General features: G+C 48.8%; 1 protein-coding gene across 1 annotated transcript in view; it reads left to right on the top strand.

The window, feature by feature from the left end:
- The window catches only part of Slc37a3 (solute carrier family 37 member 3), a 40,228-nt gene extending 30,492 nt beyond the window's left edge, over positions 1–9,736 (top strand). The window contains exons 13-15 of the mRNA XM_052173499.1: positions 450–601; positions 7,007–7,072; positions 8,448–9,736. Coding sequence (XP_052029459.1) covers positions 450–601; positions 7,007–7,072; positions 8,448–8,540 — 311 coding nt within the window. The 3' untranslated portion in view covers positions 8,541–9,736. The remainder of the gene's footprint in view (positions 1–449; positions 602–7,006; positions 7,073–8,447) is intronic.
- Positions 9,737–16,601: the final 6,865 nt, after the last annotated feature.

Below are 16,601 nucleotides of genomic sequence, written 5' to 3'. Positions count from 1 at the left end.
AGAGCCAAGCCATACCCACCAGAAAGGGTGTGCCTTACAAGAGCAGTGGCAGACAAAATCCTGTTTGTCGCCTTTGAAAGGGCACTGTCTTGTCCCTCTCTTTCTAGCAGGTTGGTTGGCTCGGGTGGGTTGGTGTTTGGGGGACATAATTCTGCTGTAATAGACCCCGACAAGCTGCTGCCATTTGCTGATAATGCGTTCAAAGGCCAGCTGTTCTACTGTGATGCTCTCTCCCTTAGGTGCTGTAGACACTAGAGTGTCATGTCACTGGAGAAGGGATTTTAGAAGAGCAGATGCAGTTAGTCTGAAAATACTATCAACAAGCACTTCCTTTCTTTTTGTTTCTCCCCAACACGTTGGTTAGGACATCGCGATAGTTCATCTTTCTGGTCCGTGGCTAGAAACGTGGATCGTATTTAACATGACCGTGGTTCTCTCTATGGCTTCAGGGTTTTTTATCGGTGGACCGTCCAATATGGTTAGCTCCGCTATTTCCGCAGACTTGGGTCGCCAAGAGCTGATCCAAGGAAGCAGTGAGGCTCTGGCGACTGTCACGGGGATCGTCGACGGAACCGGAAGTATTGGTGCTGCCGTGGGCCAGGTGAGAAAAACGTGTGCTTGCCGACTCCCACGGCAGGTGGCGCTCTCGTGCTGTGGGCCGCTGCTCAGAAAGCCCTGGTTTCCAGCCTCTGTCAGGCAGGACCTAATATGGAAGGCATCCCACATAGCCATGGATTGTGTAGCTAACTCTGAGTACAGTCTGTTTTCTCCATGTCCAGACGTTTATGACCGGTCCCAGAGGTTGATGTAGATGTCCTATAGCAAAATCATCTGGGATGCCAAACCCTAGAGGTCTGCAGGCGTGCTGCATTGGAACCTGTGGACCCATATATCCCCACGCTGATGCTGGAGAGCCTCTAGGTTAACATTGCCCTATCAAAGCAGTCAGGGTGATTTAAGTTGGCTGGTTTGCTTGATGAGTGGTGCGAATCACTGCTAGCTAGAGCCTGTGGTGACGAGGGGCCAAGCAGTGAGAGGTAGGAGCCCATCCAGATGTTCTCTGGCCAGGTAGTGGGTGTTTATCAGTGTCCGCTCACTGCAGACATGCAGGCTCCACGAGGGCAGCATCGTGGCCTGGTCCCCACCCTCACAAGAGCGCGCAAGCACGCGTATGCACACACACACACACACACACACACACACCCCGTAGCCCTACCTCATCGTTCATGGCACATGGGAGACACTCTAGTTTCAAAGCACTGTACCACAAATGGCTGACACGCTTAGGCTATTTGACTGTATATTAAAGGACAAAAATATAAAAAAAAATTAACAAGGGTAGGAAGGTTTCCTCTGCATGCTCTGGGGTGGAAACCAAGCAGGGCCACTGTCACCGGTTCAGAAGGTGTCCTGTCTGAGAGGGGAGGTGAGTAGTCATCGTGTTTATACATTCATGTGTCTACATGTGTGTACATGCCATGTGGCACGTGTGCGGGAGTCGGGACAGCCTGTCAGAATCTGTTCTCTTTCCACTGTGTGGGTCCTGGAGCTTGAACTCAGGGCATCAGGCTTGGTGACAGGGTTTACCCTCGGGCATCTTTCCAGCACCATCACATTGAGTATTTTAAATTGTTCCTTCCTAATAAATTTTACTGTGAATTTTCATTTTCCCCTTCTGAGGGCAGTTTCTTCTGTAGCCCAGGCTGACCTTGAGTTCCTGATCCCCCTCTCACGTGCTGGGATTATAGATTTGTGTTACCACGCTGGCTACACGTGTCAGTGTTCAGACCCCGACTGTAAGCGTGGGTCACCATGAGTCTGACTCCCACAGTCAGGCACGCGGGTCAGGAGCAAATCAGTCTCAGCTGTGGTTATTCCTTCTCTTGCGGATTTTGTTTTGTTTTGTTTCCCAGATGGCCCTGGCTGTACTGGAACTCAGATATTCATAGACCAGGCAGGCCTGGAACTCAGAGATCTACCTTCCTCTGCCTCCTGAGTGCTGGGATTAAAGGTGTGTGCTATGAGACACAGCCTCTTGGGGATTTAAGAAGATCTATTTATTTATTATATGTGTGTACACCGTAGCTGTCTTCGAACACCCCAGAAGAGGGCATCAGATCTCATCACAGATGGTTGTGAGCCACCATGTGGCTGCTGGGATTTGAACCTTCGGAAGAGCAGTCTTGACTGCTGAGCCACCGCTCCAGCCCCTTCTGGGGATTTTAAATGATTTCTCCTTGCCTAAGGCTTTATCTTACAGACTCTGTGACTGGAGGTTGAGGCGCCATCAGCCTTGCCCTGGGTCATTCCCTGGGCTCCTACTTAAGTGTAGCCTCTGCCGTTCCCTGACTTCTCAGGACTTTGTTGTTTTTCTTCCCAATGCCATAGCAGTTGCTGCCTGCCTCCTGTAGAGCAGCCATTACTCATGATGGTCAAGGCCAGCCTGGACCTCTGTCCTCTGTCCTCTGTCCCACACTCTGTTCCAAACTGAGCATGGCTGGGTGGTGGTGGTGCACGCCCGTCTCAGCACTCGGGAGGCTGCTGAGACAGGAGGATCTCTCTGAGTTCGAGGTCACAGAGCTGGTTCCAGGATGGCCAGGGATACACAGAGAAACTCTGCCACAGGAAAAAAAAACACAAAACAAAACCAAACCAAACCAAGCGTGGTGGTGCGTGCCTATGATGTCAGTCCCCAGGAAGCAGCAGAGTGGCTTTGAGTTTAAGGGCAGCCTGGGCTATGCAGTAACAACCAGGCTACCAAAGGCATAGCAGGATCCTGTCACCAAAAAACCAAGATAAAAAGTGAGCTGTTTGCATTCCCAGTGCTTAGTATGTTGTTTATTTTGTGTGTATGTGTGTGGGCATACCTGTGCTATATCACACATGCGAAAATCAGAGGAAATTTGTGAAAATCAGTTCTCTGCTTCTAGTATGTGGGTTCTGGTGGCCACGCCTGGTGACAGGTGTCACCAGCTTGCAGGCCTCTCGGTGTGCTTGGACACACATTTCTGGATTAGATCAAATTGCATTGTCTACAAGGAGAACCGAGTTCAAAGATGTAATGTCTACATTGAAACGTAAACCCGTACCCACTCCATGTAGAAACAGCGCAAGTGCCCAGCCGCTGCTGAAGGCATAAGCAGGGTGAGGCGGGTCCACACAGCGGAGGACCGTCCATCACTTACAAGGCGGCGAAGGCTGTGGCGTGGGTGAACCTCAAAAATATGCCAGTCGTGGGGGACACAGTATGCTTTCCTTCATATGAAATGTCTAAAACTGATCAATCAATCGACAAGAAAAAAGACTGGGGAGTGACTGCTGTGGAGTTGGTCATAGCGTGGCTAAATGGCAGCATTAATGCTGGGCTGCATACATTCCGATCCTCTAAAAGCCGCTGTGCTCTGCCCTCGCACTGGATGTTCCCTTACGTTACCCAGTTGCACATTGACAGAATGTTTATAAGGGCTGGTGAGATCGCTCAGTGGGAAAAGGCGTTTGCCAGCAGTCCTGACCCCCTGGGTTTGGTCCCTGGAGAATGAGAACTGAATTACAGGTGGTCCTTTGACCTCCACGTGTACAGTGGTGTGTGTGTGTGTGTGTGTGTGTGTGAGAAAGAGAGAGAGAACAGCGTTTAGGCCTTTAATCCCAGCACTCGGCTGGTCCCTTGGGTTTCAGGACAGCTAGGCTACACAGAGGAATCCTGTCTTGAAAAACAAACAAAAAACACCCGTGTGGTTGTTGGAATGATAAATATTTTTTAAGAGTAGAATTGCAGTCACCGTTTGGAAGCTGTGATGGGTGGTGAGAGTTTTGTGGGTAGGGGAGCTTGCTCTGCTGTCCGCCCAGGCTGACCTTGACCTTCCTGCCTCGTTCTCACAGGCGCACTGCTGCACCCAGTTGGACTTGCACTCTCTGTTTATCTGATAGGACCTAGGCCAGCTCACTAAGGGCTTTTGCTTTCATTTTACCCAGCATGCATTTCAGTACTGATGTGGTCAAAGGATGTGGCTTACCTCAAGCCAGGTGATTTTCAGGACCAATGTCAAGACTGTTTAGCAGGGCAAAGTCATCTCTTCAGCAGTAGAATGGAAGAACTAGATATCCCCATGAAAAAGAATGTAACTAAATCCTTATTTTATACTCTACAACAATTACCTCAAAGTGGATTAAAGATCTACATTGAAGAGCTAAAATTCTGAAATTCTGAAATTATTATAGTATTGAATTATTATATTATTAAATAATATAAATTATATATATTAAATTATTATGAAATTATGAAAACAAAGAACATTTTGATTAAAAAAATGGATATAGCCGGGCGGTGGTGGCGCACGCCTGTAATCCCAGTACTCTGGGAGGCAGATGCAGGCAGATCTCTGAGTTTGAGGGTAGCCTGGTCTACAGAGTGAGTTCCAGGACAGCCAGGGCTACACAGAGAAACCCTGTCTCGAAAAAAAACCCAAATCCAAAAAAAAAACAAAAACAAAAACAAAAAAAAAAAGAAAGAAAACAACTGGATATAAATGGCTAATATAAATACATGTGAAGATTCTCGGTGGCCTTAGAGAAATACAGATCACAGCCATGCTGACATCTGACCTCATTCCTGGTGAGGGTCACTGTAGTAACAGGCAGAACACAGGGACTGGAGAGATTCTCAGTGGGAAAGAGGACTGGCTGCACTTGCAGAGGACACGGGTTCATTCCCAGCACCCACATGGTGGCTCACAACTGGTGTAACTCTAGTTCCAGAGGGTCCAATGCCCTTTTCTGGCCTCCATGGGACCAGGCACTCATGTGGTTCACATCTGTGTGTCCAGGCAAAATCAGAGCCTTACATGCTGGTATGAACATAAACAAAATGGTGCAGAAAATATGGGTCTCCCCCCCCAACCAAAAAAAATTAAATGTGCAGTTATTATGTGACCTAGCACAATACTCCCGGGTTCACTTCCCCTTCTCCCCAGCTGAAAACAAGGATGAATATTGCATGCTGGTGTTTATTACAGTATTAGTCATAGTAGATAAAAGGTAGAAACAGGTATTCAACAGATGAATGGATTAAATAAAAACGTGATATATGCCTTCAGTGGAATATTATTCAGCCATGAGAAGGAGTGAAATGCAAGTGCATGCTCACTGTGTGGTTGAACCTTGAAAACTTTACTGCATGAATGATCAGTAAGCCAGACAGAAAATCACAAAAAATATTTACAGGAAGTATCTACAGTAGGCAAATTTACAGCCTCAGAAAGTAAATTAGAAGTTGCTAAGTCATCTGTAGTCTCAGCACTTGGAAGACTGGGGCAAGGGGGTTGCCACAAGTTCAAGGCTATCCTAGACTCTATAATGAATTCAAGACCAGCCTGGCCACAGAGTGAGACCCTGACTCTGGGGAGGAGAAAACAACAAGATAGAACTGGCCAGTGGGTGGGCTTGTGGGTACTGTGATTTACAAGGGCTTGGATTATGGGTAAAAAGATTTGGGAAATTAATAGCTGTTGTAGTACATCATTGTGAGCATAATTGTGGGTGTACATCATTGTGAATGTAATTGGTGTTGCTGGCCTGTGAGCTTAACAATGGTTAAAATGGGGGCAGAGCACTCGCTGGCCTGAGTTGGGACCCTCGAGTTGCAGGCTTGCTGTAACCCCAGCTCTGCGGCAGGCGTAGACAAGAGGATTGCTGGGGCCGGGTGGGTTCCAGCCTAGCTAAGAAAACATGGGTCCTACGTCCTCAAAGGGGGCCTCAGAACAGGCAGAGGACGGAGGGGGACCTCAGAACAGGCAGAGGATGGAGGGGGACCTCAGAGCAGGCAGAGGACGGAGGGGGACCTCAGAGCAGGCAGAGGACGGAGGGGGACCTCAGAACAGGCAGAGGCCGGAGGGGGACTCCTAGTGCCCTCTCCAGCTTTTACTCATGGGCACAAGCTCATAGCCTGTGCATGCACGTGAGCACACATGCACGTGAGCACACACACTCGCATTAAAAAAGGCATAAATGGCCAACTTTACATTCGATAGTCCTGTAACAGAGGGGAGATAAAGCTGGGTTGAGAGCTCTTGGCTTCTTTTCAGTAATTGAAAGGGACGGGAAGGAGTTGGGTTGTGGACTCTTGGTAACATAGTCACCCTGTGAACAGGTAGTGTGGTCAGAGTGAGCAGGGCTTTTGAGGCCACTGTGGTTTATGTATCAACTTCCAGGCTGATCGGGCCTCCATGGTAAGCCTGTGCCTCAGAAACGCTTCAGGGAAAGACAAGCGTGCTGCAGGAGGAGACGGCTTGTTTCCAACAGCGGCAGCTCTGCGCTGAAGCCTGCGCAGGAGAGGCAGGAGACACGGAGGGCAGGCTCCAGCACACAGTGTCCCCTGAGTTTTGTACAGGATGGACCAGTAATAAAGTCAAATGGAGGCGGGGTGTTGGGCCAGGCCTGTAGTCACTACAGCACTCAGACTGACTGAGCGTGAGTTCAAGGCCAACCTGGGCATGCTGCCACCCTGTGTAGAGCTCTGTGAATGACAAGTCGTTATTTGAACCCCAACTCCCGATTTTCCAAAGTAGTACTGTCTGATCTCCTTTCTGGCTACCTTATCTGGTTTATTTGTATTTTATGTGCCGCAGTGCTTTGCCCTGTGAGTGTGTGTGCATGGAGTGATGCCTGGTGCCTTCAGAGGTCAGAAGAGGGTGTGGGTTCCCAGCCCCTGAGCTGGACTGACAGGTAGTTGAGTATGAACAGCTAGTGCTTTAACTACAAGCCCTGCTTGCTTGCTTGCTTGCTTGCTTGCTTTTGTTTTGTTTTGTTTTGTTGTTCTGACTCATTTAGCCTAGGCTGTCCTCAGAGTGCCTGTGTAGTAGAGGAGAACCTTGAACTTCTGATCCTCCTTCCAAGTGCGCTGCCATGTTCAGTTCATGTGGTGTTGGGGGTCACTCTCGGCAGCATGTCTCCAGCCCTCATTTGATTAATTTAGAAAGAATTGATTATGATTTCCTTTTCTCCATTTTAGTACCTGGTGTCTTTGATCCAGGACAACTTAGGATGGATGTGGGTTTTCTACTTTTTCATTCTCATGGTAAGTGCGTTTTTGTTTTTATTTTTTCTTTAACCATTTTTCTTATTTAATGTGGAACATTTAATTTCATCACTACTTGAAACCAACAAAATTGCGGATTGCTTTTAAAGACTTCAGTGTGAAAAGTAACATTTGGTTGTGTTGAAAAGACTCATTAATCAGTGTGCTCCTCTAGGCTGCTGACTGGCTGCTAAACAGGGCCTGAGAAATCCGAAGCCAAGCAACAGTGTTAGAGAGAAGTGAGGCTCTGGTTAGCACGGGGCCTGAACACGCCCAAAGCGAGGGCACTGCAGGGGAGGCTGCTGAGCCAGAGAGGGGTTCTGGATGAGATTTTATGCTTTATAAGACAGACTCAGTTAGGCCCTGTCTGTAAAATGACCATGCTCTTGACCTAGGCGTCCTAATTGGCCACTGTCTAAGTCTGGACAGTTGTCCTCAGCCTCCTCCATAGGCCAACAGGAGCAAGTTTGGGGGACTCTCTTCTCCAGCTTCTAATGACTCACATTTGGTAACACACACTTGTGATGCCAGCATTTAGGAGGTAGAGGCAGGAGGATTGTGATTTGGGGGCCAGCCTGAAAGTCCTTGTCTTTAACAAAAAGTCCAGTGATTTCCAGGATCCATTTGAGTTAGGGATGCAGCATGTTTGAGCTCAGACTTCACTCCCCCAGCTCTGCAGAACAAAAAGGAGACGGCTCAGTAAACGTCCGAGCTGCACACACCTGGTAACCCAGGCTCGACACATCTGTGAGCCCAGAGCTACTGCAAGGAGGCAGAAACGGGAAGGTCACCCAGAAGCCTACTGAGGAGCTAACCTGTAGGAACAGCAGCAGAAATGAGAGGTCCTGACTCAGCGTGGCGGAAGGGGAGCTCCACCTGCCCCCAGTTGTCCTCTGAACTCCATACATGTCGTGACACCCGCACGCACATACCTGCACATGTACACGTGTGCACAGTCACGCTCTCCCCCCTCCCTACACACACACACACACACATATGCACACATGCACATGCACACACACACACAGAGTAAATAATAAAAATAAATACAGAGGCTTGTAAAGACCTGCTATGTAGAACAAAGATACTATTGCAGCAAAAACCAGGTCTAGAGTAAGAAGCCCGGCGTTCTCCCTTAGTGACTTGCTGTGCCTGTGCCTGTGCCTGTGGCACACTTCAGTCACGGCTGTGACACGTTATGTGTTCACTGTTCTAATTTTCAAAAGTCACTTTCTAATTCAGCGAAGACAGAATGTTTTATTTCTGTGAAGTCAAAATGAATGTCTTTGCTCAAATCCATTGCTAATGCTCAACTCATGGTGCTCTAAGAGAAATAAGTTGTTGCTTCATTTTAAAACCTTTTTTTCCTTCACAGACAAGCTGTACAATTCTGTTTATCTCACCGTTAATAGTGAGGGAAGTATTCTCTCTTGTGCAAAGGAGACAAGCTCACACACTTAATGAGTGACGGGTACGCGCAGAGAGAACGGACGGGAAGCTTGGGGGCCCATAGGTCTTCAGTTCCTCGTGTGGAGTTCCTAAACACTAACGGAGCCTCAGCCTGCCAGGCATCCTGCAGCACTGCCAGCTCCCCAGACACTGGCAAGGAGGGGCCAGTTATTTTTGTACACTACAGCAGTTACTGAAGATTTTTTATTATGTTTGTGAATGTACTGAAAGGAAAATGAACCTGCCAGCATCTTTGTTGGGCTTGTCAGTTTATCCCTCTAACCTTAAGAACCGGTTCTGGTCCCGGAGCCTTGTTCTTCAGCCTTAATCAAGAGCTGAGCGAGCAGAAGGCAGAACATGCAAGCTTGTATGGATGAGAAGACTGTGGTGCACACTCGGATCCCATATTTGCAGAGAGTGGAGAGACATCAGGGCAGGGCTGAGTCCGATGATGCTACGGGCCTGCCGTGGACGGGACGCACCTTTACCGAGGTGGAAAGGTCACAAGATGGCAGGATCACTCTGTGGCTTCTGGAAGTCCTCGTCCTCTCTGGAATGGCTGTTTGCTTGTTCTCCTCCGACCTCACTCACATTTGACTGAATCCTAGCAGTCTTCCATTCGTTCATGGACTGTTAAGTTATTTCAGACATTCCAGTGTGGCGCTTTCAACCCCAGATTGACAGTCTGGGAACAGGACCCTCTGGGACGCTTCTATGTAGCCTTATTGTTGGAAGATCGGTCTCTGTCTCAGCCGCAGCCGGGTTCCTGGAGTTACCTCAGCAGAAGAGCAGGCTTAGAGAAAAGACAAAGGCCCTTTGTCCTGGGGGTGTGAAGTGTACGTATCGAATCATGTTAGTAGATTGTTAGGGCCTGAGGCCTGCCCTTTTTGAAGATTGTAGAGTGTATGTCTTCAAGACTATGAATTCTATATGAATCAATTCTTTTAAGGTCATCTGCATATTTTAAATTATGTAAAAACCTAGGAGGAAAATGTACAATTTTGAGGGAGACCTAATTCACATTGGGTTAGGAAATATTCTTTCACCTCATGCTTTATGCTCCAAAGTATGTACTGATGAACCTGCAGGAATACTACAGATTTCTGACCATTTTCCTGTTCAGTCACTGACATAAAAGGGAAACACAAAACCTAGGAAGGGAGGGGAAACAAACCCCAGCCTTGGTAATAAACGTCCAGCTGTTTGGTTACTTAATCTCTCCGTAAGCTTTATGTGGCCTGTTGCTTTTCCTTTTCGTGGTGCTGGGGTGAATCTGGGTCCTGCACATGCCCAGAGTGTCTCCCTCTGCGCTGCACTCCCACCCGGTCCTGCAGTAAGAACAACGATGCTTGAGTTGCCCGTCACTGGCAGGCAGACAGCCCACAGCCTTGCCAGGTGGAGCTGCTCCCCTGCCCCTGGAACTGGGAGGCCTCATTCCCAGTAGGTACTGTGTAAACCCTCCCTCTCCCTCTGTAGCAGACTGTGCTCTGTGGCGCCTGCAGATGAAGCCGGTGACCCTGTCGTTGCTGTGTGGCTCCGAGGTTCAGCTCACTGATGGGTCGCATCTTCATGCTCTGATATCAGCCTGTGCTTTCTTTTCCAGTCTAGTCTAGTGGTTGAGCACCCGCCCCCTTCTCTGCGACTCTACCTGAGATGGAGGTGTAGGCACTCAGAACAGGGTGATATGATGTTTTTCTCTCTGAATCTGAATGTGTTCTCAGTCTGCTTCTGCCAGCCTGTGAAGGAAGTGACATCAGCAAACCCCTAGGTGCCCACCTCACTTGTTATTATGTGTTTCCCTGGAGGGAAGGGCCAGCGCTGGGGAGCTGGCTGAGAGGGTGGAGTGCTTGCTTCGAAAGCCAGAGTACCTGGGTTTGGATACCCTGTGTACACGGCTGGGTGCAGCGGCACACACCTGGCCTCCCAGCGCTCAGGAGCCACTGGAGACAGGTCCAGCTGAACCAGGGGGCTTAGGTTCAGGAAGAGAGCCTGTCTCAGAAGAGGGTGAGGGGCTGGAGAGGTGGCTCAGTGGCTTTGGAGCACTGGCTGCTCTCCCAGAGGACCCAGATTCAGTTCCCAGAATCCACCTGACAGCTCACAAACATCTATATACCTCCAGTCTCAAGGGATCCAGCGCCCTCTTCTGGCGTTGACAGGCACTACATGAACATGGTACACTTAAATACTTGCAGGCAAAACACGAATACACATAAATAACACATGTGAAAAGGGGGAGGGGTGTGATAGAGGAAGATACCCGGGGTTGATCCCTGGTCCCGTGTGCTTTTGTCCCACACACCTATGCACACATGCTAACGTATATCAAAAACAGCAGAAAGGCCCATAATAAAGGCTGGTTTGAAAATGGATCCTTAGTTAAAAATTAATTGGGGGGGGGGGGGGCTGGAGAGATGGCTCAGTGGTTAAGAGCACTGATTGCTCTTCTGAAGGTCCTGAGTTCAAATCCCAGCAACCACATGGTGACTCATAACCATCTGTAATGGGATCTGACACCCTCTTCTGGGGTGTCTGAAGACAGCTACATTGTACTTACATATAATAAATGAGTATTAAAAATTAATTTGGGGGAAAAGTAGTAGGAGACTTTTACACATTAAGATAAAGAATTACTGGAAGGGAAACATCTCACCCTTAAAGTGTGTCCTTTTCCGAAATTCAACAATAGTAGTTACAGAGTCCTTAAATCAGAACTTAGGAAAAGAAAGAAAAGCCCTCCTGACCGCTAGGCTGAGGGACTAGAGTGTGGCGACTCATTTTGCTGGCACTGCAGCTGCTACCCAGGGCCTCTCGAGTGCTTGCTGAACGGGTGCTCTCCTCCTGGTCACCCTGGGCAGTCTGAAATTAACTATGACCCTTCTGCCTCTGCCTGCCTCTGACACATGAGCCACCGCGCCCAGCTGCAAAAGCCTTCACTTGTACTGACTAGTGTTTCTGACTAACATCCTGTTTTTCTTTCCTGTTGTCTTCCTGGCTCTGCCTGCAGTTTTCCCCTCAGCAATTGAGCTAGTAACCATGCTTGCCAGGGCTGGCTCCTCTGTGCCTGTCATTCTGCCTTAGTCATTGGTGACATCATCAGTGGCACACACCTCCTTTTACCGAAGAGGACATCATATCCCCTTACCACCCACAGAAACAGCCCCTGTGGCTCATTGAGTTTGGGAGCCCCACCCCTTCTTTTTTTTCTTTTCCACATGAGACAGAGTTTCTCTGTGTAGCCCTGGCTGTCCTGGAACTCACTCTGTAGTCCAGGATAGGCCCGAACTCGCAGATCTGGCTGCCTCTGCCTCCTGGGTGCTAGGATTAAAGGCGTGTGCGCTACCATGGCCTGACTGTTCAGTTTTTAAAATCTTTTTCTTATATTTGATACTGGTGACTTCTTTATCTTTTCCAGGACTTTTTTTTTTAACCTTCTTACCATTATAGAGTATTTTAGTTTCTTTTTAATCTTTGGGTTTGTGTGGGTATATGCTCATTTGTACATTTAGTGACTGTGGCTTCTAGGTTCATGTGTCAATATGCACATGTGTGTGTATCTGTATGTGTGTTTACATGCATGTGTGTCTGTTTATGTGCATGGGTGTGTGTATGTGTGTGTTTGAGTGTGTACGTGCATGGATATGTGTGTTTGTATGTGTATTTATGTGCATGTGTATATGTGTGTGTGTGTGCATGTTTATGTGAGTATGTATGTTTACGTACATGGATGTATGTGTTTGTGTGTATTTATGTGCATGTGTATATGTGTATGTGTTTGTGTGTATATGTGTGTATGTGTACTTTTATGTGTATGTGCATGCATGTGTGTGTATGAGTATATGTGTATGTGTGCATGTGCGTGTGCATGTGCATGTGTGTGTTCGAGTGTATGTGTATGTGTGTGTGCGTGTGCACATGAGTGTGTGAGTGTGTGTGTGTTTGTGTGCACACATGTGTGAGTGTGTGTGTGTGTGTGTGTGTGTGTGTGTATGTGTATGTGTGTGTGCATGGCTGTGTGCAGGCCAGAGGTTGACATTTCTTTCCTTGCTCTTACAGAACTGGGCTGTTAGTTCACAGCTTGCTGTGGTGGCCTTGCATATTTCTTCCTCCTTGTCCTAATCCATCCTTTCTTCTAACCCCTCATTTCACTCCCAGCTCTCTAAGACTTCAGTTTCCTTCAGGTTCAGCCAGCACCATTTATTGAAGAACCCTTGTTGTAAGCCTCCCACCACCTTTGCTTCTGCCATCTTACTTGTATACGTGGTGTCTACAGCCCCTGGGATAGTGTGACCCTCTTCTTCCAAGGCCGAGGCCGGGCAGAGCAAGCCATGCATGGTTCTTGGACCTTGCAGACAGCCCCTGCACTGCTCACAATAATTCTCCTGCAGTAGCTGCCTGCATTGTCCCAGGCTGCATGGCTTTCCACTAGTATCCTGTCCTCAGTTCTCAGACTGCCTAGCAGCAGGGAACCGTGGCCACACCAGTGCTCAGGCGACCTCTCTAGAGCCTGTAATTTTCTGTGTGTCGCTTCTCTCCAGCCCTTCACAGTCTTCCTCCCTGACACCAACACCCTGTCTTCCAGCCTCAGGGATGTGCCTTCCCAATTGGGGCCTTCCGGCGCCCTTGGGCACTGTCTGCTGGGCCCACTGGCTTTACTGCCTGATCGTATCTTCTGGTGCTTCTTACATTTCCTCAATTAGCTGAGGGTAGGCAACGTGTCTGAGGACAGGCAGCCATTTAGCTGGTACACTGACTTCCAGGTTGGACCCGCCTTCCCACACTGCCTCTTTTGAACTTTTGGATACTATCTTACCAACCTTCCACCCGACCTTTTTTTCCTCCCTTTCTATAATTCTTGAAGCATTTCTGGAGAGATAGATAACATGTTTCAGCATGTATCTTAAGTAAATCAGATTAAATGTGACATATTAGTGTTAGTGTAGACATAGATGGTCCAAAGACCTTACCTGGGTATGGTGTGCTAATGTTACACCTAGCATTTATCTTTAGTTACATGTTACTAATGGCATTTTAGAAGCAAAAACTTGTGCAGAGGTAGTTTCAGGGAATCCGGTGCCCTCTTCTGGCCTCATTGGGCCAATTGGTTTTGGTCAACTTGACACAAACCTAGACATATCTGGGAAGAGGGAATCTTAACTGAGAAAATGCCCCCCCTGCCTCCCCTCCCCCCCCCCCCCCCCCCCCCGTCGAAATGTCCATATATGTATACATGGGCAGGCGGCCCCAGATAGAAAGAAAGCTGAGCAAGTCATGGAGACTAAACCAACAGGCTGTGCTCCTCCATGGCCCCTGCTCCGGTTCCTGCCTCCAGGCACCTGATCCCGATGGCCTTTGCATTACCAGTTTGTTTGTGGTCATGGTGTTTTGTCAGAGCAACAGAAAACCTTAAGACACAGACAAAAGACTTATACTCCTAAAATGAGCTTTTAGGAAACCACTGTCCCATTTACTGTTCAGTCTGCACCACAGGCTTCGTGGGTCTGAGGCTTGCAGTGGAGAGCCCAGAGATGACTGTGTTGGCTAGGTTGCAAAGAGATAGGAGAGAACCGCGCACCCGGTGTTTTTCCATCTCCGCACGTGGCCTGGCCCTCCCTCCAGCTGACTCTTGTTCTAGGCTCCCTGCCGAGGTGTGCTTGTGCAGTGCATGAGTCTCAAGCGGAACAGGCAGTCGTGAGGTGTTTTGTGAAAACTCCCTGTGGGCCCTGCCCCTGCCACAGGGCTCAGGACTTTGCAGAGGTGGCCAGGTCACCCTGTGGGTATGTGGCATTGCCAGATCCTAGCCTCTCTCTGTAGTAGTTTTCTGCTTTTAGTTTATGGTGGGTGTGGTATATATGTGCATGTGTGTGCTGGTGCACTTGACTAGCATGTGAATGTGGAGTCCAGAGTTATGAGATGTTGAGCCTCTTCTCTTGTTCTGTACCTTATTATTGAAAACTTTTTTGCATATGGGTGTTGTGCCCACAAGTGTGCCAGTGTACCGTGTGTCTTGTGTGGACAGATGGACAGAAGAGGGTGTTGGGCCCTCTGGAATGTGAGTCACTGGCAGCTGTGAGCCACGACAGTGCTGGGAACAGGTTCTATGCATGAGCAGGCAGTATTTAACTGCGGAGCCATCTCTCAGCCCCATTACCTGGCTTTTTGAGATAAGGTCTCTGACTGAGCTTACCATTTTGGCTAGACTACCTGACCAGCAAGCCCCTCTCCCCAGGGCTGGGGTCACACATGCCTATGGTGCTAGGTTTTTTTTTTTCTTGTTTTGTTCTTGTTTGCTTGTTTTAATGAATTCAGAGGTCTGAACTCGGGTGCTGAGCCATCTCCTCAGCAGCAGATGCTGCTGCTTCCTCTTTTCCTGGTTTCAGAGATCTGCCTGAGTGCTGGGATTAAAGGCACAAGCCACCACTGCTCGGCTTCCCTTTGTGTCTTTAAGACGTACCTCTCCACTGTCCTTCCAGGACTTTTGTGTTTGAGTCTGAGGAGAATACTGGCTCCCAATAAACTCTTACACTGAAATTGCCCCTCACCTTCTGTGCTCCTGGGCAGGATGGTCAGTGAAGGTGGCATTGCTTCCTGTGCATGGTTTACCCAGGTCTGACTCACCTTTGCCTTGCTGCTCAGTTACTTTTCTCCCTATGAATGTTTCATTGATTTGGGATGAAGTTCCTGCTTCTCCAGTATCCTTAGTCAGCCCTTGACTGCTTGTCTTTGCCCCTGGTTAAAGGGAATAACCTTGAGGCCAGTGAGATGGCTTGCCCCCACGCCTGGTGAGCAGAGTTTGATTCCCCAGGACTTGCTGGTGGAAGGCGAGAACTGGCCTCTGAAAGTTGTCTTCAGACCTATATAGGTACACACATCTACAAACAAAGAGGTGTTTTAAATCTTTTAAAATGAAAGACCCTTCCCCCCCTTTGTGCCCTTTCCGACAATCATCCCTTTTGTCTATGTGGCCCAAGAAAGTTTTCATCTCAGAATATCAGCATTAGAGAGCTGCTGATAAAGGGCCGCCCTGTTTGACAGGAGTGCTGTGGATTTAGTGGGATAATTGTACTCAGGTACAATTTCACCCAAGACTTCAAAGGCTTTTGTTTTGGGTAGCAGTTATTCATCCCGGGCAAGGCATCAGAGGGCCATAATCCTGGGTGCATTTTTGTGTGTACTCGTTTGTTTATTTAGCATTTGTTTGTTTTCCTGAGCTCATTATATACAATCCCAAGAACCTAAAACAGCCTTGCAGTTGAAAACACTAGAGAACAGCCACACTATTGACTCTGGGAGGGGACACAGGGCCGGGAGGGGAAGTACAGAGTGAGCTGCGTGTGCCCTGGACCCCTTCCCAGCAGCCCACATGCTAAGGGCTGGTGGGACAGTTTGGGCTCAGACAGGAGTGACTCTGTGAGCAACCCTTGGAGAGGCTGGGCGGCCATGTCCCCAGGTTCGGATTTAATTGAGCTTCTGAGAAGCAAGCCTGTGACTTGACTGGCAGGGAAGATCCTTAGTTGAGGTGACGCAGGAGAGCCCAGTCTCCATAGTCACCGAGGGGCCCGACTCTGAGGGAGCCTCTGCATGAAGGGTCAGGCTGAGAGCAGGCTGGCAGCAGCCGCCCTAGGAATGCCAGGCTTGCCCTCCTCGCGCGACCCGGAACTCACCAGCATAGTGAGTGCTGGAGGACAGCAGTTGTCCTGGTTCTGTATCGCGGTTTGTGTCTTCACTTCCTCCTGAGCGAACAGCTCTTTCCCCGCTGCAGACCTGCCGTGCCTCTGGACTCCACAGGGGGAGACAGATTCCCAGATCTCACGCCAGGACCTGTTCTGTATTTCATTTTTACTCGAGGTCAGTTTGGACTCTTTTTGTTCTCTTCTTACTGCTCTGAGTTCTCCTTTCCCTCCAGTCCTCCTGTTCTGCCGGGAAGGAGCCTCCCAAGGGAGCGCCTGCTCGGATGCTTTCTAGTCGGGAATGGGAGCCCACCCGACATCAGGTGCACCCTCTCCTTTCTGCCTATAAGTCACCACGCAGCCAGGATTGAGATGGGCACGAAAGGAGAGCTCCTGGACCACCCTCTCTCCTC

This window comes from Apodemus sylvaticus, chromosome 2, assembly GCF_947179515.1.
Source record: "Apodemus sylvaticus chromosome 2, mApoSyl1.1, whole genome shotgun sequence".
Lineage (NCBI taxonomy): Eukaryota > Metazoa > Chordata > Mammalia > Rodentia > Muridae > Apodemus > Apodemus sylvaticus.
The sequence above is the reverse complement of the archived record's forward strand: the minus strand, read 5'-3'. Positions and strand labels throughout refer to the sequence as shown.